General features: G+C 42.5%; 1 protein-coding gene and 1 pseudogene across 1 annotated transcript in view; both read right to left on the bottom strand.

Moving 5' to 3' along the window:
- The window catches only part of traf4a (tnf receptor-associated factor 4a), a 50,147-nt gene extending 43,986 nt beyond the window's left edge, over positions 1-6,161 (bottom strand). Inside the window, exon 1 of the mRNA XM_029773135.1 lies at positions 5,614-6,161. Within this exon, the coding sequence (XP_029628995.1) occupies positions 5,614-5,756 (143 nt within the window). The 5' untranslated portion in view covers positions 5,757-6,161. The remainder of the gene's footprint in view (positions 1-5,613) is intronic.
- Positions 6,162-9,394: 3,233 nt separating this feature from the next.
- Positions 9,395-18,881, bottom strand: LOC115206821 (serine/threonine-protein kinase Nek8-like; annotated as a pseudogene).
- Positions 18,882-25,771: the final 6,890 nt, after the last annotated feature.

The following is a 25,771-nucleotide window of genomic DNA, read 5'->3' as shown; positions in this document are numbered from 1 at the left end:
ACTCAAGACAGTTCAGCTTTTAATTTTTAATTAATTTGCAAAAATGTTCTTAAACATAATTCCACTCTGATATTATTGGGTATTGTGAATAGGCCAGTGACACAAAATCTCAATTGAATCCATTTTAAATTCAGTCTGTAACACAAATGTGGACAAAGTCATGGGGTGTGAATACTTTCTGAAGGCACTGTACACTACATGACCAAAAGTATGTGGACACCTGCTCGTCAAATAAATAAATATTTTTCTCTGAAAAGTGTGTGCCACAATTATTGGCACCCCTAAAAATTCTTATGAGTAAAATCTTACTGAAGTATATTCCCATTCATATTTTACGTTTTTAAGTTCACCTGAGTGATTAAGAACACTTAAGTGGTAAGCCATGACTTCCTGTTTCACTGGGGTATAAATATGAGGTGACACACAGGCCAAGTTCCCATAGTCATCCATCACTATGGGAAAGACCCGAGAATACAGTAATGATGTGTGACAAAAGGTTGTTTAGCTGCACAAATCAGAAAATGGCTATAAGAAAATAGCTCAATGGTTGAAAATGCCCATTTCCACTATCAGGGCAATAATTTAGAAGTTTAAAGCAACTGGAGATGTTAACAATCGCCCTGGAAGAGGACGATGTGTCTATATTGACCCCACGCACAGTGAGGAGTATGGTACGAGTGGCCATTATTACACATTATAGAAGACTCAGAGCCGTTATCTTGGCAAAGGGAGGTTGCACAAAGTATTGAATGAAGGGGTGCCAATAATTGTGGCACACATATTTATTTTATGATAAGAATTTATTTTTTCTTTCAATTACTTTACTTTAATTAAATAAATGAAAATTTCACAGCCTGTTTTGCTCATTTTACCAAGGGTGCCAATATTAGTGGAGGGCACTGTACATGTTTAAATAATAGTGCCAGAAATGTTCAAATAAAAAAGTGCAATAATGCCTTGATCTTTTTGTTGAATTTCCTTTTTGACAAGACATGGCTCAAGTCCTAGGATAATATCTACAGCACCATGAATAAGCAGCAAATACATTTTTTTGCCAGTGGTCAAACTAGCTGCAAACCTGTGCTTATGACTAGGAGTCTTATTTGACTGACACAGAGCGTCAACATCAGCCCTGTTTACAGTGTGCAGTTGGGAGGGAGGAAGACAAGTCATTCCTGGTACGCATCCCAAATGGCACCCTATTCCCTACATAATGCACTACTTTCAACCAGGGCCCAAAGGTCTCTTGTCAAAAGTATTCTACTATGTAGAGAACAGGGTGCTATTTAGGACGTAGCCCAAGATAGTCTAAATATGTGTGGAGAACTAGATAAGACCCGAAACGCAGTCAGGCAGGCATACAGCCTAAGGGCAAAAAGACAGACAAGAAGACAAGGAAGATAGGCCAGGATCCCCTCTGCCTGCCTGGGTGAAAACACAGATATTAACAAGCATACACACGTGGACAAATACACGCAGACATATTTCCATGCAGGCTCACACACATAAACAGAGAAAGTGCCTCTCCCCTCTCTCTGTCCCTGATCGTGAGGTCTTAACATTAGATAATGTGTCATGGTAGGGGACTACAGCTAGAATGGCAGCAAAGTCTGAAACATTTCTCCCTCATCACAGCATTGAATCTCTGACAGTTTATTATCTGAAACCTATATGTATAATATTACAATTGCATTGGGCCAAATGATGATACAAGCAAGCAATTGTTTTCTCTTCTGTTTTGTGGCCTTTTGGAGCTTGAGTTCTCATTGGTGGCTCCCAGACTACTGCCATTTGGGCCAATTTGAATTCAGTAATGAAAAATAAAAAAAAACTGACTTCATGAGAGATTTGCATGTATAAAGAACACCCCCAACGGCTGGCTACATTTGGCTAATCTAAAGGAATAGAGTTGACATGGGTGAAACTTTCCAAGGAGTGAATGTTGAAATATGTTATAAACATTTTCAATACCATAGGCTGGGTAGGTGAAATACCTTAAGGTTTAAGGCAGTGGTATTCAAACTTTTTCAATGGGGACCCCATTTTTTTCCCATTTATACACCATTTTCCCCCGCAATAATTTCTTGTGACCCCACCTCAAATATAATGACAACCTTAAAATTGGTACATCTCAATTTTTACATCAACAAATAACCTTAATTAAGAGATACAAATGTAATGAGTTTATCAAAATTAAAAGGAACCAATAAATACATTTACTCAAAAACATAAAAAAAACATTAAATGCTTGTATATTTTCCCATAGAATAATCTGTCCCCTTAATTTTCTGTTCCAATATATATATATATAAGACTAACTGAACCATCTAGTAGCTGGTATATATATATATATATATATATATATATATATATATATATATATATATATATATATATATATATATATATATATATACATACATACATATATATATATACATATATATACACACACATATATACACATACATACACATATATATACATACACATATATATACATATATACATATATATATATATATATACATACACATACACATATATATACATACATATATATATATACATACACACATATATATATATATATATATATCCAAATATATTAAAAATACACACACTAACGTTCAAAAGTTTGGGGTCACTTAGAAATGTCCTTGTTTTTGAAAGAAAAATCACTTTTTGGTCAATTAAAATAACATAAAATTGATCAGAAATACAGTGCAGACATTGTTAATGTTGTAAATGACTATTGTAGCTGGAAACGGCTGATTTTTAATGGAATATCTACATAGGGGTACAGAAGCCCATTATCAGCAACCATCACTCCTGTGTTCCAATGGCACATTGTGTTAGCTAATCCAAGTTTATCATTTTAAAAGGCTAATTGATCATTAGAAAACCCTTTTGGAATTATGTTAGCACAGCTGAAAACTGTTGTTCTAATTAAAGAAGCAATAAAACTGGCTTTTAGACTCGTTGAGTATCTGGAGCATCAGCATTGGCTCAAAATGGCCAAAAACCAAGTACTTTCTTCTGAAACTCGTCAGTCTATTCTTGTTCTGAGAAATGAAGGCTATTCCATGTGAGAAATTGCCAAGAAGCTGAAGATCTCATACAACGCTGTGTACTACTTCCTTCACAGAACAGTGCAAACTGGCTCTAACCAGAATAGAAAGAGGAGTGGGAGGCCCCGGTGCACAACTGAGCAAGAGGACAAGTACATTAGACTGTCTAGTTTGATTAACAGACTCCTCACAAGTCCTCAACTGGCAGCTTCATTAAATAGTACAGGCGAAAAGCCAGTCTCAACATCAACAGTGAAGAGGCAACTCCGAGATGCTGGCCTTCTAGGCAGAGTTGCAAAGAAAAAGCCATATCTCAGACTGGCCAATAAAAAGAAAAGATGGGCAAAAGAACACAGACACCGGACAGAGAAACTCTGCCTAGAAGGCCAGCATCCCGGAGTCGCCTCTTCACTGTTGACGTTGAGACTGGTGTTTTGCGGGTATCTGAGCTGTTCTTACCATAATATGGACTTTGTCTTTTACCAAATAAGGCTATCTTCCTACCTTGAAACAACTCAACTGATTGGCTCAAACACATAAGGAAAGAAATTCCAGAAATTAACTTTTAACAAGGCACACCTGTTAATTGAAATGCATTCCAGGTGACTACCTCATGAAGCTGGTTAAGAGAATGCCAAGCGTGTGCAAAGCTGTCATCAAGGCAAAGTGTGGCCACTGAATAATCTAAAATCTAATATATATTTAGATTTGTTTAACACTTTTTGGGGTTTCTACATGATTCCATATGTTGTTATTTCATAGTTTGATATCTTCAATATTGTTCTACAATGTAGAAAATAGTCAAAAAAATAGTAAAACCCTTGAATGAGTAGGTGTGTTCGGGAAGTATTCAGACCCCTTGAATTCTTCCATATTTTGTTACGTTACAGCCTTATTCTAAAATGGAGTAAAACAATTATAATATATAAATTATAAGCAATCTACACACAATACCCCTTATAATGACAAAGTAAAAACAGGTTTAAAGAAATAAACAGAAATATCTTATTTACATAAATATTCAGAACCTTTGCTATGAGACTCAAAATTGAACTCAGGTGTATCCTGTTTCCATTGATCAGCCTTGAGAAGTTTCTACAACTTTATTGGAGAAGGGCCTTGGTCAGGGAGGTGACCAAGAACCCGATGGTCACTCTGACAGAGCTCCAGAGTTCCTCTGTGGAGAAAGGAGAACCTTCCAAAAGGACAACCATCTCTGCTGCACTCCACCAATCAGGCCCTTATGGTAGAGTGGCCAGACAGAAGCCACTCCTCAGTAAAAGGCACATGACAGCCAGCTTGGAGTTTGCCAAAAGGCACCTAAAGGACTCCGACCATGAGAAACCAAGATTGAACTCTTTGGCCTGAATACCAACCGTCACGTCGAGGAAACCTGGAACCATCAATACATGGAAGCATGGTGGTGGCAGCATCATGCTGTGGGTATGTTTTTCAGGGGCAGGGACTGGGAGACTAGTTAAGATCGAGGCAATGATGAACGGAGGAAAGTACAGAGATCCTTGATGAAAACCTGCTCCAGGGCGCTCAGGACCTCAGACTGGGGCGAAGGTTCACCTTCCAACAGGACAACAACCATAAGCACACAGCCAAGACAACGCAGGATTGGCTTCGGGACAAGTCTCTGAATGTCCTTGAGTGGCCCAGCCAGAGCCAGAACTTGAACCCGATCAAACATCTCTGGAGACCTGAAAATAGCTGTGCAGCAACGCTCCCCATCCAACCTGACAGAGCTTGAAAGGATCTGCAGAGACGAATGGGAGAAACTCCCCAAATACAGGTGTACTTGTCGCGTCATACCCAAGAAGACTCTAGGCTGTAATCACTGCCAAAGGTGCTTCAACAAAGTACTGAATAAAGGGTCTGAATACTTACGTAAATGTGATATTTCCGTTTTTTATTTTTAATACATTTGCCAAAATTTCTACAAACCTGTTTTTGCTTTGTCATTATAGGGTATTGTGTGTAGATTCATGTGGGGGGGAGGGGGGGCGGGAATAATTGTATACATTTTAGAATAAGGCTGTAATGTAACAAAATGTGAAAACAGTCAAGGGGACTGAATACTTTCCGAATGCACTATAATATATATATATATATATTTTGCAGTTTGACAGACTTTGAAAACCACTGGTTTAAAGAACACTGAAAAAAAACTTGCTTTCAGACCTCTCTCTCTCTCTGTGTGTGTGTGTGTAGGCTACATGTCTTGTCTCACACTGTAGGAACTAATCATAAATGTCAAGTTTCAGTTGGAAAGTATATATGAAAACATATCCTTTAGGTGTGTCCTTCCTTTGTAATTCCTTTGCGCTCACAGGTGAAACAATGAAGTGCTGTTGACTTACCCTTAAGGCTGTGTGTACAGAACACATTACAATGTAATATCATTATTACAATCCAATAGGCTAATCGCTCTGAATCTACAATATGACACACACACACATATACATTCAGAGAGAGAGAGCGAAACAGACACACACATAAAGACATACAGAAACACAGACACAGAACAACAGCTTACCTTAAAAATTCTTGTAGACAGGTGTCACAAAATCGGTGGCCACACGTAGAAACTTGAACAGGGTCTCGCATGGCTTTACTGCATAAGGGACATTGAAACCGTCTCTTCGGTTTCTCCAGAAACTTGTAATCAAACCCCGGCATTGCTGCAGGATGAGTAGAAATACACTGGTGATTAATGTCTCTCCCTTCGCCTCTGTGTCCTGTCCACCTATGCGATTTGTGGTACGATGCCACCAATGTCTCTCTTCTGATGGCCGTCACCAGAGAGATTCTCAGATATTCATGTCCCCTTCGCCAGCTAGCGACAGATCGGTTTGCGAGACGAAATTATTGACCGATTCAGCTCCGCTGTCTCTCCAGCAACCGGGTGACCGAGTGCATGGAAACAAAGGGAATCCTCGACAGTATAAACGTTATTGCATCAAAACCTGGCGATGTCTTCTTCTGACAATATTCATCTGGGTCTATAAATGCAGGAAAATCGTCCGCATGTCTCTCGGCAGAGGTAACACTGACAGATTAAAGACAATGCTCTCATCCCATCTGTTTAGGTACATACCCCCGCCTACTATTTTTCTTGCGGGAGGAGTCGAAAGGGAAATCAACATAGCCTATCTGCTTTTCTATGCTATGGGTCAATGATATCTCCTCATTTGATTTGATTTATTTGTCAGCTATTTAATTCAACTCTCTTTTTTATGAAACGAATGATAATCTAAAATGAATGGAAATAATGCATGCTTTCACCTGCAAATTGTGACTTTAATTAAATAGCTTGAAAGGAGAATGTTCACTTAAAAAAGGGTACAGATACAGTATCTAATGTTCAATAAAAAAGTGACATGTTTTGACATCCTAAAGTCTGCACAGAAAACATGACATGTATTGATGAATTGACCCAAGGTAGACACATTAATCACTAATTTGGAAAAACTGCCCTCTGGTGGTGAAACTGAAAAATAAGAGCCTGATATTCATGGGGTTGCAGAAAAATATGATCATCAATATGAAACATTGACTTCGATAATTGTCGGGAAGTGGTTTCGAATAACAGGAAAATAACTTGTCTTTAAAATCTTTACAATTGAGTCCATTTACAATTATTCAATAGCCATAGGTTGTCATCACCAACCTTGTTGCTTCAGGATTACATCATCACAAAGGCACATACTCTTTCTTCAAATAACTGGCGAAAATCCACCACAGCATTGTATTATTACTAAATCATAGACCCTGTCAACAATATAGTACCACAGTATGAGTCATAATACCCATAAAACCTAGCGGTCAAACAGGGAAATGGTTGCAATCGTTTTTCCACCATTCATTTTTCCCATAGGGGATTTTAGAAACACTTAAAATCAGGGCTGTGTTTTGTGTAGGCTTACCCTGGCGTAACGTTTTAATAACCATGTAAATCTCTCTATACTGGACAGTGACCCACCTTTTTTGCACTACAGTTTACTCAAAATCTCAGCCTGTTTGGAGGCTTTCCAGCGTAAGTTCAAGCCAGTGCATGCATCCCAAATAGCACCCTTTCCCCTATATAGTGCACTATTTTTGACCAGGGCCTATATGGCTCCATTCATAAGTAGTGCACCATGCAGAGAATAGGGTGGCTTTTGGGATGAAGCCAGTGTTATAATTAAGCACATCATATCAAACGGGCTCATGCCTATGACACACACAGCTGAAGAGACAATATTGACTCTTAATGTGTCTCTCATACCTGTGCCATGCTTTGTTAGTGACCCTTCCACATCAGAAATCTTAAACAATCTGAACACTTGAGGGTTGAAAGGTCCATGTGTCTTGAATTGCATTTACTATAGAAGTGGCCTCCTTTAGTCAACAGCCTTAAAGAAACTTTCACTGTTCATGTGTTGTGTAAAAGTACCTTACTATGACACTAAACAAACCATGTGTTATTGTAAATGAAAACAAAAGTTACTAATCCAATTGATGAGGACTAATCCTAAAAGCACAATGAGAGCCACTGATAATGTGCTCAAGATTAAAGTGCCGTACTTGTTTGCGTCATTTGACTGACGAGTCAGTTAGTAGGCTCACACTGTAGTGGCAGTCCTAAACATTGTTTTGTCTAACTAAATACTGGGTAAATAAAGCTACCAAACCAGTTAGACATCCTGGGACTGTGTGTTGTGTCATGCTAACCTCGCTGGTGAAAGAAGACAAAACCTTACTGCATGACAGCTCCCCAATGACGACCTCCTGCAATCTCACTCCAATACATTTGGTAGAGCATTATATTAGCTACACAAGCTTAGGAAGCTAAATAAACTCAGCAAAAAAAGAAACGTCCTCTCACTGTCAACTGTGTTTATTTTAAGCAAACTTAACATGTGTAGATATTTGTATGAACATAACAAGATTCAACAACTGAGACAAACTGAACAAGTTCCACAGACATGTGACTAACAGAAATTGAATAATGTGTCCCTGAACAAAGGGGGGTGTCAAAATTAAAAGTAACAGTCAGTATCTGGTGTGGCCACCAGCTGCATTAAGTACTGCAGTGCAGTATATCCTCTACATGGACTGCACCAGATTTGACAGTTCTTGCTGTGAGATGTTACCCCACTCTTCCACCAAGGCATCTGCACGTTCCCAGACATTTCTTGGGGGAATGACCCTAGCCCTCACCCTCCGATCCAACAGGTCCCAGACGTGCTCAATGGGATTGAGATCCGGGCCCTTCGCTGGCCATGGCAGAACACTGACATTCCTGTCTTGCCAGAAATCACGCAGAGAACGAGCAGTATGGCTGGTGGTATTGTCATGCTGGAGGGTCATGTAAGGATGAACCTGCAGGAAGGGTACCCCATGAGGGAGGAGGATGTCTTCCCTGTAACGCACAGCGTTGAGATTGCCTGCAATGACAACAAGCTCAGTCCGATGATGCTGTGACACACCGCCCCAGACCAAGACAGACCCTCCACCTCCAAATCGATCCCGCTCCAGAGTACAGGCCTCGGTGTAAAGCTCATTCCTTCAACAATAATCACGAATCCGACCATCACCCCTGGTGAGACAAAACCTTGACTCGTCAGTGAAGAGCACTTTTTGTCAGTCCTGTCTGGTCCAGCGATGGTGGGCTTGTGCCCATAGCCGACGTTGTTGCCGGTGATATCTGGTGAGGACCTGCCTTACAAGTCCTACAAGCCCTCAATCGAGCCTCTCTCAGCCTATTGCGGATAGTCTGAGCACTGATGGAGGGACTGTGCGTTCCTGGTGTAACTCGGGCAGTTGTTATTGCCATCCTGTACCTGTCCCGCAGGTGTCATGTTCAGATGTACCGATCCTGTGCAGGTGTTGTTACACGTGGTCTGCCATTGCGAGGACGATCAGCTGTCTGTCCTGTCTCCCTGTAGCACTGTCTTAGGCGTCTCACAGTACGGACATTGCAATTTATTGCCCTGGCCACATCTGCAGTCCTCATGCCTCCTTAAGGCATGCCTAAGGCATGTTTGCGCAAATGAGCAGGGACCCTGGGCATCTTTCTTTTGGTGTTTTTCAGAGTCAGTAGAAAGGCCTCTTTAGTGTCCTAAGTTTTCATATCTGTGACCTTAATTGCCTACTGTCTGTAAGCTGTTAGTGTCTTAACGACCGTTCCACAGGTGCATGTTCATTAAATGTTCATGGTTCATTGAACAAGCATGGGAAACAGTGTTTAAACCCTTTACAATGAAGATCTGTGAAGTTATTTGGATTTTTACGAATTATCTTTGAAAGACAGAGTCCTGAAAAAGGGACATTTCTTTTTTTGCTGAGTTTAGCTTCTAAAATGACACGTTTGGAATTATTTGCATATGTTCCATAAATTTACATAATACTGTATGAAAAACATAACATTAAAAGTTAATATAAACTGACTTGAGACAAAGCAACTGAAACGATTTTAGATGTGCAGGGATCCTCTAAAGGCTTAGTAAAGGACAGGCCACTGGAAGAGGTAATTCAGAGGAGGCTAGCAGTCCTTCACCTTGTGCACTGTTTCTCTCCTGACAGCTACCGAGGGGCTGGACGGTGGTGGGATGGTTTACAGAGCTGTATCATCTGGGGACGGGCTTCTCAAGCAAAGCTGAGAAAGAGAAGAGCAAACAGAGAAGCCATCAACGTATCACTTATATTAGCACTAAAGACAGACAAGAATATACCATCTTACCCAATGCATGCATGTGCACAGTTACATACAATAAGGAGTCTGAGTCTTGTAAAAGGTTTCAGGACAGGTATTGAATTATTTCCCTCTTGTATTTTAGATATAGATACACCCACATTTCTTCTTGATTACTTCACAATGCAGTAGGTATGGTGGCACAAGAATGTTTCAAATGCCCACACACTGCCATTGTCTACCATGGATTTAGTCATACTGTATCTGGACTAATGTACTACTCACATACTGATAAAATAACAAAACCCATGGAAGTCAAATGTGGGTGAAATGACCTGTGTGAGGACACTCTGGCTTCTGTGTTGGCGTTTCAGGTCACTACCACATGGTAAGCAGCCAGGTCCGAGTTACACTGGAACAGGACTGTAACTTGGGTCTCTTCCAAAGATTAGAGACGTCTCTTTTACATACTGATTAGATTTTATGTGCAATTTAATCTTTCCTAAATCTGTATCTATTTTCAATGGGAGGGTTGCTTTAGTTTAATCCATGCGTCATTTTAATAGATATTTAGTGTGTCCCATTTGGCACCCTATTCCCTATATAGTGCAGTACTAGTGATTAGTGCACTACAAAGGGAATAGGGTGCCATTTGGGAAACCATCATTGTTTTAAAGCAGAGGAATTGCTAGCTTGTTCGCTTTTCCTTATGAGAGGGACCATTACTCACAGGCTGGATAATACATTCTCTTGTTGAGGTTGGGGAAATATTCACATTACATGAAGATCCATACACTGCATGCAAGCAAACTGAAATCAATAAATATAAATGTGCAGAGTAAGGTAAATAGTGAAATGTGAGTAAATGATTACTGGTGTAAATGGATACAGACATTCAACCTAACCAACCCTCTGCCTGGTTTTGTGGAGATGGCAGAGGATGCCTATCATCAGAAACACTGGTTTGTTACATTCAGGTTTATAAACAGAGCTAACCCCAGCTCATCTCCCCAATGCCTAACCAGCTAAGCATGACAGGGAGGCAGGCCCCTGTTGTTCATTTTATTGCTTGTGGAGAGCAAGGCACAACTGATTGCCTCATCCACGTTAATGAGCCTCTGTTACTACAGACCCTGAGGCTATGGAGAAACAAAAAGCCAAACATGGGGCTTGGTGGTCACTTCTGAATTAACTGACTGTGAGAAAGCTACAGGAAAATCTGCACTGTGGGGTTAGCTAATTATCAAGCTATTAACAAATAGGCTCTTTCAGACCTTCTGTTCTACAAGGAAAACAACATGGATCTCTGTCTGCATCATCTAAGGGAGCTTGTCTCAAGTTTCACCTGTGATTGCTGTTTGATTTCACCACAAACAGTATGTGCTACTGGCAATTTCACATACTTTTGTTTAACAAAAAGGTAATAGGTAAAATATTATGTTTCACTGCCAGCAGACTGTTGCCATGACAACAGGCCACCGACGTCACAGTGAACGGGTGGCTCTCGTCGAGCTGCACTGCCTTCGGTGTTCCCAGAATCCACCTCTTTTCTTCCGAGGCATCCATGAGCCCCCTTTCTCCAGATATACTCCTCCCCTTCTACACCAAGATAGAGTGAAGAGAATAGCTACGTTCTTCAGCGCACACCCCAGGATTCATGAATCTGCACAATCCTTAACAGACAGCCCTCTCTTCTCACCTGCCCTCTCTTCTCCTCCCTGCTCCTGCCATGCCAGCATAATGGCTCTATCCCTGGGACAGCAGAGCTGAACAATGAGGTGACTGTGCCTGCAATCTCCCTATGGGAGGTCATGCTGATCATTGACACATTCTGACATGCATTGTGTCATTCTCCACAACTTTCTACCCTTTGGAAAATGTCTAATACACATCTGTTACAACATATTAAGGACCTTAAAGCATTTGCTGAAAGCACATTTCCATAGACATTACAGAAACCGATTGGTACAGTATTCAATTAGCTCTTCTAATAAAGTGCGTTATCTAACATCCAAAGTTTACTGAGGACATCACGTTTCTCCAATACTTTATATAAACTGAAAATGTCCCCTTAAAGCATATTCCCTGATTGCTAATGCCCCCTACACACCTGATCCAATGGCTAGAGTGAAGGCTTCCCCACAGGCTGCCATGGTGATGCCCTGTAGACTCAGGAAGGTCACACGACTGGTCCGACGGGAGCTACAGCCCAACTGACCATGCTGGTTACTACCAAACGTGTAACACTGACCCTTCTCTGGACACACGGAAAAGGGGAATTAAATGTGTGAAGAAGATTGTTATTTTGTATTGTCAAAAGACACAGAAGCACAATCATCCTATAGTAGATAATAGTATTACAATACATCTACATGTTTTACTATTTAAGCATGACAAGGGGATGTCACGTCCTTGCAGCTTATAGGAACTTTGGGTTTCTAATTACAATGGGTTCAAGAACTGCATGGTGACATTTCAGGTGAAGACAAAATATAATTTAACCTGTGACAGCAACAGAGTGGGTTGTTCCAATATAAATGTAAACAACCTTGTCCATGTTCAGCGGTGCTGATTGGACAAGACTGAACGAGTGGACTTCTACAATCTGGTCACAGGGGGCTGGCTCCTCTGCAGCGTTGATCTTATCCAACCGTAGCTTGTTGAACCTAACCAAGCACATTTAGAGGAGTCACAATTGTTTTCATGGCAACACATTTTCTGATCTTTTGCTCAATTATTGGCATGCAAAAGATCTGATCTGATTGGTCCAAACCCAATTATTGGAAAACTAACAGAAGTGGACTGCCTGTGTAAACACAGCCTTAGAAGAAAATGTCAATCTACTATTCTGGTCAACTAATGAAAGAATGTTTGAATCATATCAAAAGGGAAACATTGATATCTTAAAAGTAAACTAGATCCAGTTGGCCTTATCAGCTGAAATGTGTTTTCTACAATTTCACACTACAAAAGTGTAAGGAGGAAATGCTGTGTCATGTTCTGTAAGAATTCATTGAGGGGGAGTTTCTTGTTCTGTGTTCAAGGCAGAGAAAATATTCAGTACGGAGTAGAGTGAGTAAGAGAGTTAAGGAGGGCAGGAAGTAGGTAAACCACAGGTATCTGGGCAGTGCTGTCTCCACTCAGCATCACACTATGCCCTGCTATAGCACTCAGACCTGGATTCAAATACTATCTGAAATCTTTCAAATACTATGACTGTAAGCTTTAACCTGTCTGTAGTGACAGATAGACAAGGTTAGCAGTTTTGAGAATATTATATTGGTCCATTAAACCAGGCAAACTCAATTAAGCACATATCAAGTATTTGAAATGATTTCAAATAGTATTTGAACCCAGATCTGATAGCACTGTGTTGATTCTCCTAACCCTCTCTGTAATAGAAGCCTGCTTCCTGCCCATGAGGATTTCTGGTAGATGGGTTAACTATCAGAGAGTGTTTGTCACCGTAAGATAATGCTGTCTCACTGGATATTGGCCCAGAAGAAAATGTCATACACCACCTCTATAAATCCATGCATTAGTTTAACACAACAAAGCATGTCAATGAAGAGCTATGTCAGTGCTTAAGCAAGCAGGGTGTTGGTGCAGTGGAAATAAAGGGACTGTGTTTCACCTTTAATGTGAGCGCTGCTCTTTAGTGAGTTGTTAATGAAAAGGATCGCTCGCATTAATAGTAACCTCTGTGGAATGCCAGTACAATTTCACAGCACTTTCATGCAATGACTGAATATGTTCATTATGTTGTTACTACATTCCAGGGGAATGTTTATCCTAATGAATGCACAATATTTAGGCTAGAAAACAAGCATCTGTTCAGAAGAGGAAATTGATTTTAAATGTGGACTAGTTTGTTACATGCACTGTAGCTCATATCTTGATCCTACTAGAGGATTTTTGCTTCCTGGTTAATTGGAACTCAAATATTCTACTAAGTAGCCTATAAGAGAAGGTAACTTTACCTGATGCTGCTGTAACAGTGTAGGTTCCGTCCCTCTCTTCGCCCCAACCCGGGCTCGAACCAGGGACCCTTGCACATATCAACAACTGACACCCCACGAAGCATCGTTACCCATTGCGCCACAAAAGCCGCGGCCCTTGCAACGCAAGGTGAAACCCTACTTCAAGGCTCAGAGCGAGTGACGTCACTGATTGAAATGCTATTAGCGCGCACCACCGCTAACTAACTAGCCATTTCACATCGGTTACACTCACCCCCCCTTTGACCTCCTCCTTTTCCGCAGCAACCAATGATCCGGGTCAACAGCATCAATGTAACAGTCTAGGTTCCATCCCTCTCTTCGCCCCAACCTGGGCTCGAACCAGGGACCCTTGCACACATCAACAACTGACACCTCACGAAGCATCGTTACCCATCGCGCCACAAAAGCCGTGGCCCTTGCAACGCAAGGGGAAACCCTACTTCAAGTCTCAGAGCGAGTGATGTCACTGATTGAAATGCTATTAGCGCACACCACCGCTAACTAACTAGCCATTTCACATTGGTTACACTGCCACAGGCCAGAATGCTGTTATTGGTGCTGATAACCATGGAGCAATCCACTCCACACAGCACCCTGTGGGCCTCAAACTCCCCTGGCACACACACCTGCTGGGGAGAGTTGTGGGAGTCCTGGGTGCCCAGCCCCAGGCGACCTGCCACAGAGGGGAACAGATAGGGAACATGAGGGGGCAGAAAGCAGAACATTCTGTTAGAATGCCAAGCTCTCCCACAGCCACTACTGACATAATCAAAGAAGACAGAGAGCGATTGACGACTCCAAAAATAAACTTGCTCATTTACCATTGTCTCCTCTTCCCCAGGAGAATATTTCTCTGTCATTGGTCACAGCAAGCACATGGGAAGCATCACATGACACCTGGACCAGCTCGTATCTGAGTAAGGCCTCCACGATCTTGGGCTGGGCATAAATACATATAGAGAAATAATATCAAGCTTTCCCCCCAGAATGACTGACAACGTTTATAACAAACTTCAAAATCATAGACATTTACCTCTGTTACGTCATTACAATTCCCCATGTCCGAGACAGCCATTGCTTCCGCTTCCAAACGTCATAATAACACCTCGTTCTGCAAATTGAAAATAAATAGAGGAAATTATAGGTACGATGAGTTGATGGGTGTGGTTATAGCGCAGTGTGTGTTTTAATCCCTAACAAGGGAATACCAATCTGCTCCACCACAGTGATAAATGGTGATAAGGGAGCAGGAAATAGAGCTGGGACTTTAATCCTTATCTGCTTTTGGTATTGGACTAATGACAGCTCACTCAAGACTATGACTGTGACTAACGGTGTATCCCGGTTAGAGAAAGTGTACCTACTAAACGCCAGGTCAGCAGCGTGGAGATTACATTCTGTAGGGAAGGACAAACACTGATGAATGTTCTGTAAAAGAGGTGATTACATCCACACTTCCAAATGCAGCTTACATTCCAATGCTGCTCCAGTGCTTTATGATAGTGCTATATACTGAAGTGTGTGTATGCGGTAACAAAAACACACAGTGAATAAATATTGATTTCCTATAGTGAAGCTCCCCTACTGAGGCTGACCTGACACAGATGCTGTGCCCCCCAGCAGGAAACAATGAGCGATGGTGTACATCCCAAATGGCACCCTATTCCCTATATAGTGCACTACTTTTGACCAGAGCCCTATGTGCCCTAGTGCACTACTTTTGACCAGTGCCCTATGGACCCTGGTCAAAATTAGTGCACTATATAGGGAATAGGGTGCCAGTTGAGATGCTATTATGGCCTGTACCTGTCATACAGGTGGTGAAGAGATCCCCACAGGACACAGACTTGATGGTGACTCCAGACCGGCCCTCCAGGAAGCGAGAGCTGAACTGCGGCTGCGTCTGTTTTACTGCACCAGGCAGAGTGGGCTCACCAGATCCTACTGACAGAGCCTGGCACCGTACCATTAGGATGTGGTTAGGAAATGTTTGAATACTGCTGATACTAAAGACTATCCAGATAACACTCTCATATTGTTAAAAACAAATCCTTCATATTGTCAGCCTTTAACAATTCTAATGCATAATCTGCGGGTATTAAAGAGGCAGCTAGTAGCTTAGTTGGTTAAGGGCAATATTTATCTATGAAACCTAACTGAGGTTGACAAGGCTAATTCAGACAGAGAAGGGAAATGTGGATCAAGAAATCCAATCTGACCTCCCAGGTGATGAGTCGGCCTGACTTGGTGACGCCCATCTTCTGTGTGCGTCCCACGGCCACCTGCAGCACCTCTGTGTTGAGCATGGGCAGACGCAGGGATGCCACTGCCCAATGTGTACACTGATGACAGGGAGAGGGAGTGCAATTTTCCTGTTACCATCTGTCCATCTAGTACAGTCTGCTAAATGACTTAAATGTAATGTAAATGTAAAACATTATACTAAAAGGTGTTAATTATTACAGAACCAGTTCAATCACAGATGTGGCAGGAATGTCACTGACCTCTGAATGACCTTGTGCTGGTCATTCGCTCTCCCGGTTTACCATGACCTCCTGACTGCACGGTGGACAGTGGTTTCTCAATTCTGGACCAGAAATCAAAATGTCTTTGAATATTATATACATACACTTCCATCAATGGTAATGTATACATCAGACAAATTGTTGTTTTCTTACGATGAGTCTGGTGACTAGAAGCTAGAGGCTTTGGCTGTGTCCAAAATGGCATCCTATTCCCTATATAGTGAACTGTATAGGGAATAGTATGCCATTTGGGATAGACTTTTGTGGCATTCACTACCTGCACATTTTGACGTTGCCTATATCAGTGAAGAGGTTGAGCAGGGGTTTGATGCAAACAGGGTGGGCCATGATCTCATTGAGCTGTGGGCGTTTGGATGGGTCCAGGTTGAGCATGTTCATGATGAGCTGCCTGAGTTCTGGACTGTACCGGTCTGAGATGGGGGCAAAGGTTCCGCTCATGATCTTCAACACTAGGGCAGGTAGGTTCTGTAAAAGAAGGAAGAGTGAGTAAACCCAAGGAGAGGAATTAAATATTAAAACTATGCTAATGCCTTGATTTCTTTATGGGTTTATGTTTGGACCAGTAAGCTTTACACATCATCCCACAAATGAAATACATTTTACATGGAGATGGAAAGATACGTGCTTCGAAGACTAATGTGAGATATGATTCACTTCAATGCTATTTTTGGATCCAGTGCAAGGACAGTTTCTGAAATTGAAATGACAATGTACGAAGTGTATTTGAAAAAAAATGTGTACAGCAGCCTCAAAAGCTCTCGAGGCTGGCTAGCTCATATAGAACACAGCCCAGGGTCCAGATATCACTCTTCTGGTTGTAGGGCTTCCCCTCACACAGCTCCGGAGAGATGCAGCATGGGGCCCCCACCACCTGAATGGAAATAAAACAAAAACAAAGGATAAACTCTACTGCCTATGACTATGCTTATCATCAGAGTACGCATTTTGCTGTTACTATGTAGTCAGGTGACCAATGCTAGATCATGTCCACTCAAAGTGTAGGCTTTGCTCTTGCTGACAAGGATGTGGAGATTCCAAAGTCGCCTGTTTTGACAATCATTTGATGAATCATTTGATGCTTGTCAAGCAGAATGTTCTGGGTCTTCAGCTTGCGATGTAGGATGAGCTTGTTGTGCACGTGGTACAGGGTCAGCAGGATCTGGACTAAGAAGTGCAGGATGATGTCCTCATCCAGCAAGGAGTTACAGTGCTTCTGAATGTAGTCGGCTAGGGTTCCACCCACAGTAAGAAAGCAGGAAAATAATAGTTACAGTAGAATAGATCATGCTCTCAGGCCACTGAGTTTTATAACATAATGCAGTGCCCTATATCATATATTTCCTGAAGCTCTACAACAGGGACTGACATCTGATGAGACTGAATAAGACCTCATGGAGAACATCTGACAAGCAAAACATATGACACCCTATGTTACAGCATAGGAGTCAGACTTCCATGAGAACGTGAGCTATGTACCTTATGTGTTATGTAACAAACAATTGGGTGGGGGGGGGGGGGTAATGTGACAGTACATGGTGCATATTCCATAGCGATCATCAGAGCCTTGTCCTCCAGGAAGTTCTCATAGTACTCTATGATGTTGTGGTGGTTGAGCAGCTTTAGCACCTGGCACTCGTTCTGGGCGTTGAGGCGTTCATCACTGAACATCTACTCTATTGGGATCTTCTTCAGGTTCACAAAGGCCCGTCAGTGACACAGGTGCACTATCCTGTCACACATGACATGGGAAGGTGGACAATGAGTAGCGTGGGGAAGAGTTGGGAAAGTGTGTTCTGGTGTAGGCTATCCCTTTACAGTGTGCCTACTTGCTTGTATGCTCTTGTACATTATTGCTACTGATATTGGTGCTAAATCAAATCAAATTGTATTTATCACGTGTTTAGCAGATGTTATTGAAAATTGCTATGTAATGTGAAATCTATGAATGTATTGTAATGTTTTTAAAATTGTATAAACTGCCCTGATTTTGCTGGACCCCAGGAAGAGTAGCTATGGGGTAATAAATACAAATACATTCATGCATGTGGGCATTAGAACTAGAATTTGACCATTTATATAATGGGCAAATAACATAACACATCACAGTTAGTTATGACTAAAAAGACAACACACACAGTAGCTTTGCACTCGTCATGTACTAGTATGGTACAATATTGATTAGGGCAGCGATAGAAATACAATGAGCGCATAATTCTAATTGTATGAGCGCGGGACATTTAATTAAAGATGCGCGTGCCTGAACCAATGTACATGCTTTCCGTGATTTATGTTGACAGGAAGAGAAATTAAACATCACAAACAAAGTATGAATAAGAGTACTGTGCCTTAGCAGTGTAGTTTCATCAAGAAGTTCAAAGTGAATACTTTTGGATTACCCAAAAGCTCCTCTTCCGACCACTTTGATTTTCTCATACTTCTCCATCACTGTAAAAAGACAAGGCTGTAAAAAACATCCAAAGTCGTCTCCAGGCAACACTTCCTCTGCTTCTACAGGGATGAACTAGGGACAAAAAGCACGCAAGTCTGAAAGCAAGCTTCTTCTGTTTTCCTTGAGCCTGAGTCTAGGGCTATTTGTGGTTACACAAAGGCTTTTTGTTGTAGGCTATTATTGAATGCTCCTTCATATAATTTTACTAAATTAGACATTGTCATCATAAATACTGTTGTGTGTGTGTGTGTGAGTGTTAATTCCCATATTATTTCTCTCCTAGGTAGGGCTGCAGATAGCAGTGTCTAGACGGCATGTAATTATGGAGCGCCTTCCCGCAGAGATAAGCAGGCAGCTGGCAAGCTTTGCTCCTGTCCTTTCTGCTTCCGTCTCTGCTCTAATGCAGGCCATAACAAACATATTGTAGTCTCTGACAAGGCCTTGTCAGGTCTGTAATGCGCTGATTACACATCACAGCCTTCATTTGAAGCAGCACATTTTTTGCTTATTCTCAGGTACATCTTCCAACACCACATGCATCCCTGTACCTTAGCACCGGTGAAAATCATTGTAATCAATGTCTGTTTACACTGCTTGTTGACCTTGCTGAACTCAAATGTGCACTCTCTGTCACACTACCTGGACCTGTTGGGTGACATATTTGACCTGCTGGGTGACATATTTGGTTTGGAGTTGTGTGCTATCACTGGGGGTGTTTGTGTGTGTGTGTCACTGGATGGATGGATGTCAATGTCCAGGAATGCACTATCTGAAGGTGTAGTGTAGGGTGCACACCGAAACTACGGACGCTAAATCCCGTAGTACGTACCTGAGTGGGAAGATAAGAACAACTGAAACTGCTTGACTGGTTGTAAATCAATCTGTAGAAATCATCACATTTATGAGATCTCATGAGATGAGAGACACCTCATAAAAGTGCCAGGAATCAATGGGTGGAAGTCCAAAATGTTATTACCTAACATCCACTTTCCACTCAGATTGTTTACTAGATGTGGAAACTAGAGAGGGTGGTTACATCTCAAATGGTACATATTCCCTACATAGTGTACTACTTCTGACCCGGGGCCATATCTCTGGTCAATTTAAATGTGTTTAATTGAACCTTTATTTAACTAGGCAAGTCAGTTAAGAATAAACTCTTATTTACAATGAAGGGCCTACCCCGACCAATTGTGCGCCGCACTATGGGACTCTCAACCACAGCCGGATGTGAACCAGGGACTGTAGTGATAGCCTCTTGCACTAAGATGCAGTGTCTTAGACCTCTGCGCCACTCAGGAGCCCGAAAGTAGTGCAGTATGTGGGGAAAAGGGTGCCATTTTGGACTCAACCAGTGCCTGTCTCGTTAGTGGTTCAGGTCTATGAGGTTGACTTGCTGACCCAGACAATGTGTGGTTTATCTACGTCTTTGTCTACATGATAGAGGTGCAGTGTTCTTATCTGCTGTGTTCATGGTGGTATGACTCTATTCACAGCAGTGAAGTGAGGGCTCTATTGAGTTGGTTTAGCTCTTATGTGTGTATTCATGGAGTGATGGGTTTCTGTTGATTTCAGTCAACAACATTGTTACAGCCTAAACACCTTTCTTTGTCAGTCTGTCAACAAAAGAAACCATCATTCATTAACAGGCAGAGAAATATGTCACGTTTGTTTCCATCAGCTCACCCGTGACTTAAAGTACAAACATAACCCTTTGCTCATTGGAACTCCATTTGGGAAATCAATTGACGTTCACTGAATACCTTTTATGGTATTCATTGATTTTAATGCTATTATTTAAATTTCTTCATTGATTTTTATACAGGCCCTCTTTCTGTACATCAAATAGAGAAATATGTACACACTATATCAGGCACAGATAACAGGTTTTCGTGGTAAATCTGGCAGTGTGTAATCTAGTTTCCGCCAGCTGTGCATTCGGATGAATCTTCCCCATCCTCCACTGAAACAGGCTTATTTGTGTTTGTCTATTAAAATGCACTAACAACCCTCAGAAATAAATGAACCCTTCGATTTTTCACTTTATTGGCTGCTCAAAATCTCCATTGTACTTTTTCTTTGTGACTTTAGGGCTGAGTCCCAAATGACACGCTTTTCTCTATAATACTGCACTAATTTTGACCAGAATCCTATGGGTTAGTGCACTGTATAGGGAACAGGGTGCCATTTGGGACACACCCTAGAATCAATACAGCCCAAATGAGCACTGAACCAGGCACTAAGATTCCATTCAGCCGCACCACATGATATTGGGATTGGGACACCTACTTTGGACAGACACAAAGAGGTATTTCTTCCATTAGCCTCTACAAGAAAGCCGATCACAGCGCATTTCCACTGAGGATTTACCCCAGTGTTTTTTTACCCAAAGGACTCAGACTTTTCTGTTTCCATCTATGCGGGCATGCTCTGACTTGGGCGCAAAGTCAGGCCACTGGTACTTTTCAGCTGGTATTTACAGAACAATGGCTAACTGAAGTTAAACACCTCACAAAGCAACAGTCTTGATGATGCAGAGGTTGTTGATTCTGCTCACCAAGTCTTTACTGCCACACTCCTGATGGAAACATTTACACTATAGCTGACATTAACATAAAACACTGGTGAACCACTAGTGTGGGGGTAAGTCTACATGGAAAAGCACCAACATGAATTAGGGCCTTTTCTTTGCAAGTGTCAACAAAAGTAACCTAAGAATTCTGATTCATAAGATGGTATGCAAAATAGGTGTTTTGTCACATCCTATGACAGAACCAGCCCTGGAGGAGGGTGATAGGTGTATCATGGGTGATGGACAGACATGCTGCCTTTCGAATGTAACACTAGTGTATACAACCTGATGTTATACTAGGGAAATTGTGTTTCCATACCTAGAGCTGACAGTGAGGACTTGTAAAGAGCAGAATCAAAAACCTCTGCATAAGCAAAACAGTTGCTTTGTGAGAAGGTGTTAAAGTTTATTTTACCTTTATTTAACTAGGAAAGTCAGTTAAGAGAAAATTCTTATTTACAATTTTTTTAATTTAACATTTATTTAACCAGGTAGGCCAGTTGAGAACAAGTTCTCATTTACACCTGCGACCTGGCCAAGATAAAGCAAAGCAGTGCGACAAAAACAACAACACAGAGTTACACGTCAACAAACGTACAGTCAATAACACAATAGAAAAATCTATGTACAGTGTGTGCAAATGTAGAAGAGTAGGGAGATAGGGAATAAATAGGCCATAGAGGCAAAATAATTACAATTTAGCATTAACACTGGAGTGATAGATGTGCAGATGATGATGTGCAAGTAGAGATACTGGGGTGCAAAAGGGCAAGTAATAATATGGGGATGAGGTAGTTGGGTGTGCTATTTACAGATTCGCTGTACCTGTACACAGCTGCTCTGGCAGCTGATGCTTAAAGTTAGAGAGGCAGATATAAGTCTCCAGCTTCAGTGATTTTTGCAATTAGTTCCCGTCATTGGCAGCAGAGAACTGTAAGGAAAGGCTGCCAATGGAAGTGTTGGCCTTGGGGGTGACCAGTGAAATATACCTGCTGGAGCGAGTTCTACGGGTGGGTGTTGCTATGGTGACCAGTGAGCCGAGATAAGGCGGGGCTTTACCTAGCAAAGACTTATAGATGACCTGGAGCCAGTGGGTTTGGCGGCGAATATGTAGTGAGGGCCAGCCAACGAGAGCATACAGGTCGCAGTGGTGGGTAGTATACGGGGCTTTGGTAACAAAACGGATGGCACTGTGATAGACTGCATCCAATTTGTTGAGTAGAGTGTTGGAGGCTATTTTGTTAATTACATCACCGAAGTCAAGGATCGGTAGGATAGTCAGTTTTACGAGGGTATGTTTGGCAGCATGAGTGAAGGAGGCTTTGTTGCGAAATAGGAAGCCAATTCTAGATTTAATTTTGGATTGGAGATGCTTAATGTGAGTCTGGAAGGAGAGTTTACAGTCTAATCAGACACCTAGGTATTTGTAGTTGTCCACATATTCTAGGTCAGAACCGTCCAGAGTAGTGATGCTAGTCGGGCGGGAGGGTGCGGGCAGCAATCGGTTGAAGAGCATGCACTTAGTTTTACTAGCATTTAAAAGCAGTTGGAGGCCACGGAAGGAGTGTTGTATGGCGTTGAAGCTTGTTTGGAGGTTTGTTAGCACAGTGTCCAAAGAAGGGCCGGATGTATACAGAATGGTGTCGTCTGCGTAGAGGTGGATCAGAGAATCACCAGCAGCAAGAGCAACATCATTGATATATACAGAGAAAAGAGTCAGCCCGAGAATTGAACCCTATGGCACCCCCATAGAGACTGCCAGAGGTCTGGACAACAGGCCCTCTGATTTGACACACTGAACTCTATCTGAGAAGTAGTTGGTGAACCAGTCATTTGAGAAGCAAAGGCTATTGAGTCTGCCGATAAGAATGCGGTGATTGACAGAGTCGAAAGCCTTGGCCAGGTCGATGAAGACGGCTACACAGTACTGTCTTTTATCGATGGCGGTTATGATATCGTTTAGGACCTTGAGCGTGGCTGAGGTGCACTCATGACCAGCTCGGAAACCAGATTGCATAGTGGAGAAGGTACGGTGGGATTCGAAATGGTCGGTGATCTGTTTGTTAACTTGGCTTTCGAAGATTTTAGAAAGGCAGGGCAGGATGGATATAGGTCTATAGCAGTTTGGGTCTAGAGTGTCTCCCCCTTTGAAGAGGGGGGATGACCACGGCAGCTTTCCAATCTTCGGGAATCTCAGACGATACGAAAGAGGTTGACTAGGCTAGTAATAGGGGTTGCGCCAATTTCGGCGGATAATTTTAGAAAGAGAGGATCCAGATTGTCTAGCCCAGCTGAGTTGTAGGGATCCAGACTTTACAGCTCTTTCAGAATGTCAGCTGTCTGGATTTCGGGGAAGGAGAAGCGAGGGGGGGGGGGGCTTGGGAAAGTTGCTGCAGGGGGTGCTGAGTTGTTGGCCGGGGTAGGGGTAGTCAGGTGGAAAGCATGGCCAGCCGTAGAAAAATGCTTATCGAAATTCTCGATTATCGTAGATTTATCGGTGATGACAGTGTTTCCTATCCTCAGTGCAGTGGGCAGCTGGGAGGAGGTGCTCTTATTCTTCATGGACTTTAGTGTCCCACAACGTTTTGGAATTAGTACTACAGGAAAGAAATTTCTGCTTGAAAAAGCTAGCCTTAGCTTTCCTAACTGACTGAGTATATCGGTTCCTGACTTCCCTGAAAAGTTGCATATCACGGGGGCTACTCGATGCTAATGCAGAATGCCACAGGATGTTTTTGTGTTCGTCAAGGGCAGTCAAGTCTGGGGTGAACCAAGGGCTATATCTGTTCTTAGTTCTACATTTTTAAATGGGGCATGCTTATTTAAGATGGTGAGGAAAGCACTTTTGAAGAGCAACCATGCATCCTCTACAGACGGGATGAGGTCAATATCCTTCCAGGATACCCGGGCCAGGTCGATTTGAAAGGCCTGCTCACTGAAGTGTTTTAGGGAGTGTTTGACAGTGATGAGGGGTGGTCGTTTGACCGTGGACCCATTACGTAACGCAGGCAATGAGGCAGTGATCGCTGAGATCCTGGTTGAAGACAGCAGAGGTGTATTTAGAGGGCAAGTTGGTCAGGATGATATCTAAGAGGGTGCCCATGGTTACGAATTTAGGGTTGTACCTGGTAGGTTCCTTGATAATTTGTGTGAGATTGAGGGCATTTAGCTTAGATTGGAGGACGGCCGGGGTGTTAAGCATGTCCCAGTTTAGGTCACCTAACAGTACGAACTCCGAATATAGATGGGGGGCGATCAATTCACATATGGTGTCCAGGGCACAGCTGGGGGCTGAGGGGGGTCTATAGCAAGAGGCAACAGTGAGAGACTTGTTTCTGGAAAGGGGGATTTTTAAAAGTAGAAGCTCGAATTGTTTGGGCACAGACCTGGATAGCCTGCAGAGTTCTGTAATACTATCTCTGCAGTAGATTGCAACTCCACCCCCTTTGGCAGTTCTATCTTGTCGGGAAATGTTATAGTTAGGGATGGAAATGTCAGGTTTTTGGTGGCCTTCCTAAGACAGGATTCAGACACTGCTAGGACATCCAGGCTATAAGAACTGGTTGTCTAGTGCGTTCGGAACAGAGCGTAAAAGGAGCAGATTTCTGGGCGTGGAAGAATAGATTCAAGGCATAATGTACAGACAAGGGTATGGTAGGATGTGAGTACAGTGGAGGTAAACCTAGGCATTGAGTGACTATGAGAGAGGTTTTGTCTCTAGAGGCACCATTTACGCCAGGTGAAGTCACCGCATGAGTGAGGGGTGGAACAAAAGGGCTAGCTAAGGAATATTGAGCAGGGCTGGAGGCTCTACGGTGAAATAAGACAATCAATAACCAAAACAGCAATAGACAAGGCATATTGACATTAGGGAGAGGCATGTGTAGCCGAGTGATCATAGAGTCCAGTGAGTAGCTAGGCGAGCTGGAGACATGGTGATTCAGACAGCTAGCAGGCCGGGGCTAGCAGGCTAACAGATGGGCCTCAGGGGGACGTCGCAACGGGAGAGCCTGTTGAAACCCCCTCGAACGGCTACGTTGGCAGACCAGTCGTGATGGATCGGCGGGGCTCCGTGTCGGCAGCAGAGGGTCCAGGCCAATTGACAGAAGAAGAATTGAAACCCAGGAATTGTCTGATGGATATCTTCGGCTAGCCGGGAGATGGGCCTAGCTCGAGGCTAGCTCCAGGCTACCTGGTGCATGCATCGGGACAGAGACGTAAGCCAGGAGTAGCCACTCGGATAGCAGCTACCTAGCTGCGATGATCCAGTGTAAAGGTTCAAAGCTTGCGGTAGGAATCCGTAGATGAGGTAGAGAAAAAGCAGTCCAATATGCTCTGTGTTGATATCGCGCTGTGCAGACTGGCAGGAATTGACCGGGCTGAGGCTGGCTGATGTCCTAGTTAACGGTGATGACCACTAGCAGTGGCTAACTGACTACTAGCTAGTAGC

The sequence above is a fragment of the Salmo trutta genome, chromosome 13 (genome assembly GCF_901001165.1).
Source record: "Salmo trutta chromosome 13, fSalTru1.1, whole genome shotgun sequence".
Taxonomy (NCBI): Eukaryota; Metazoa; Chordata; class Actinopteri; order Salmoniformes; family Salmonidae; genus Salmo; species Salmo trutta.
This window is presented reverse-complemented; position numbering and strand designations above follow the sequence as displayed.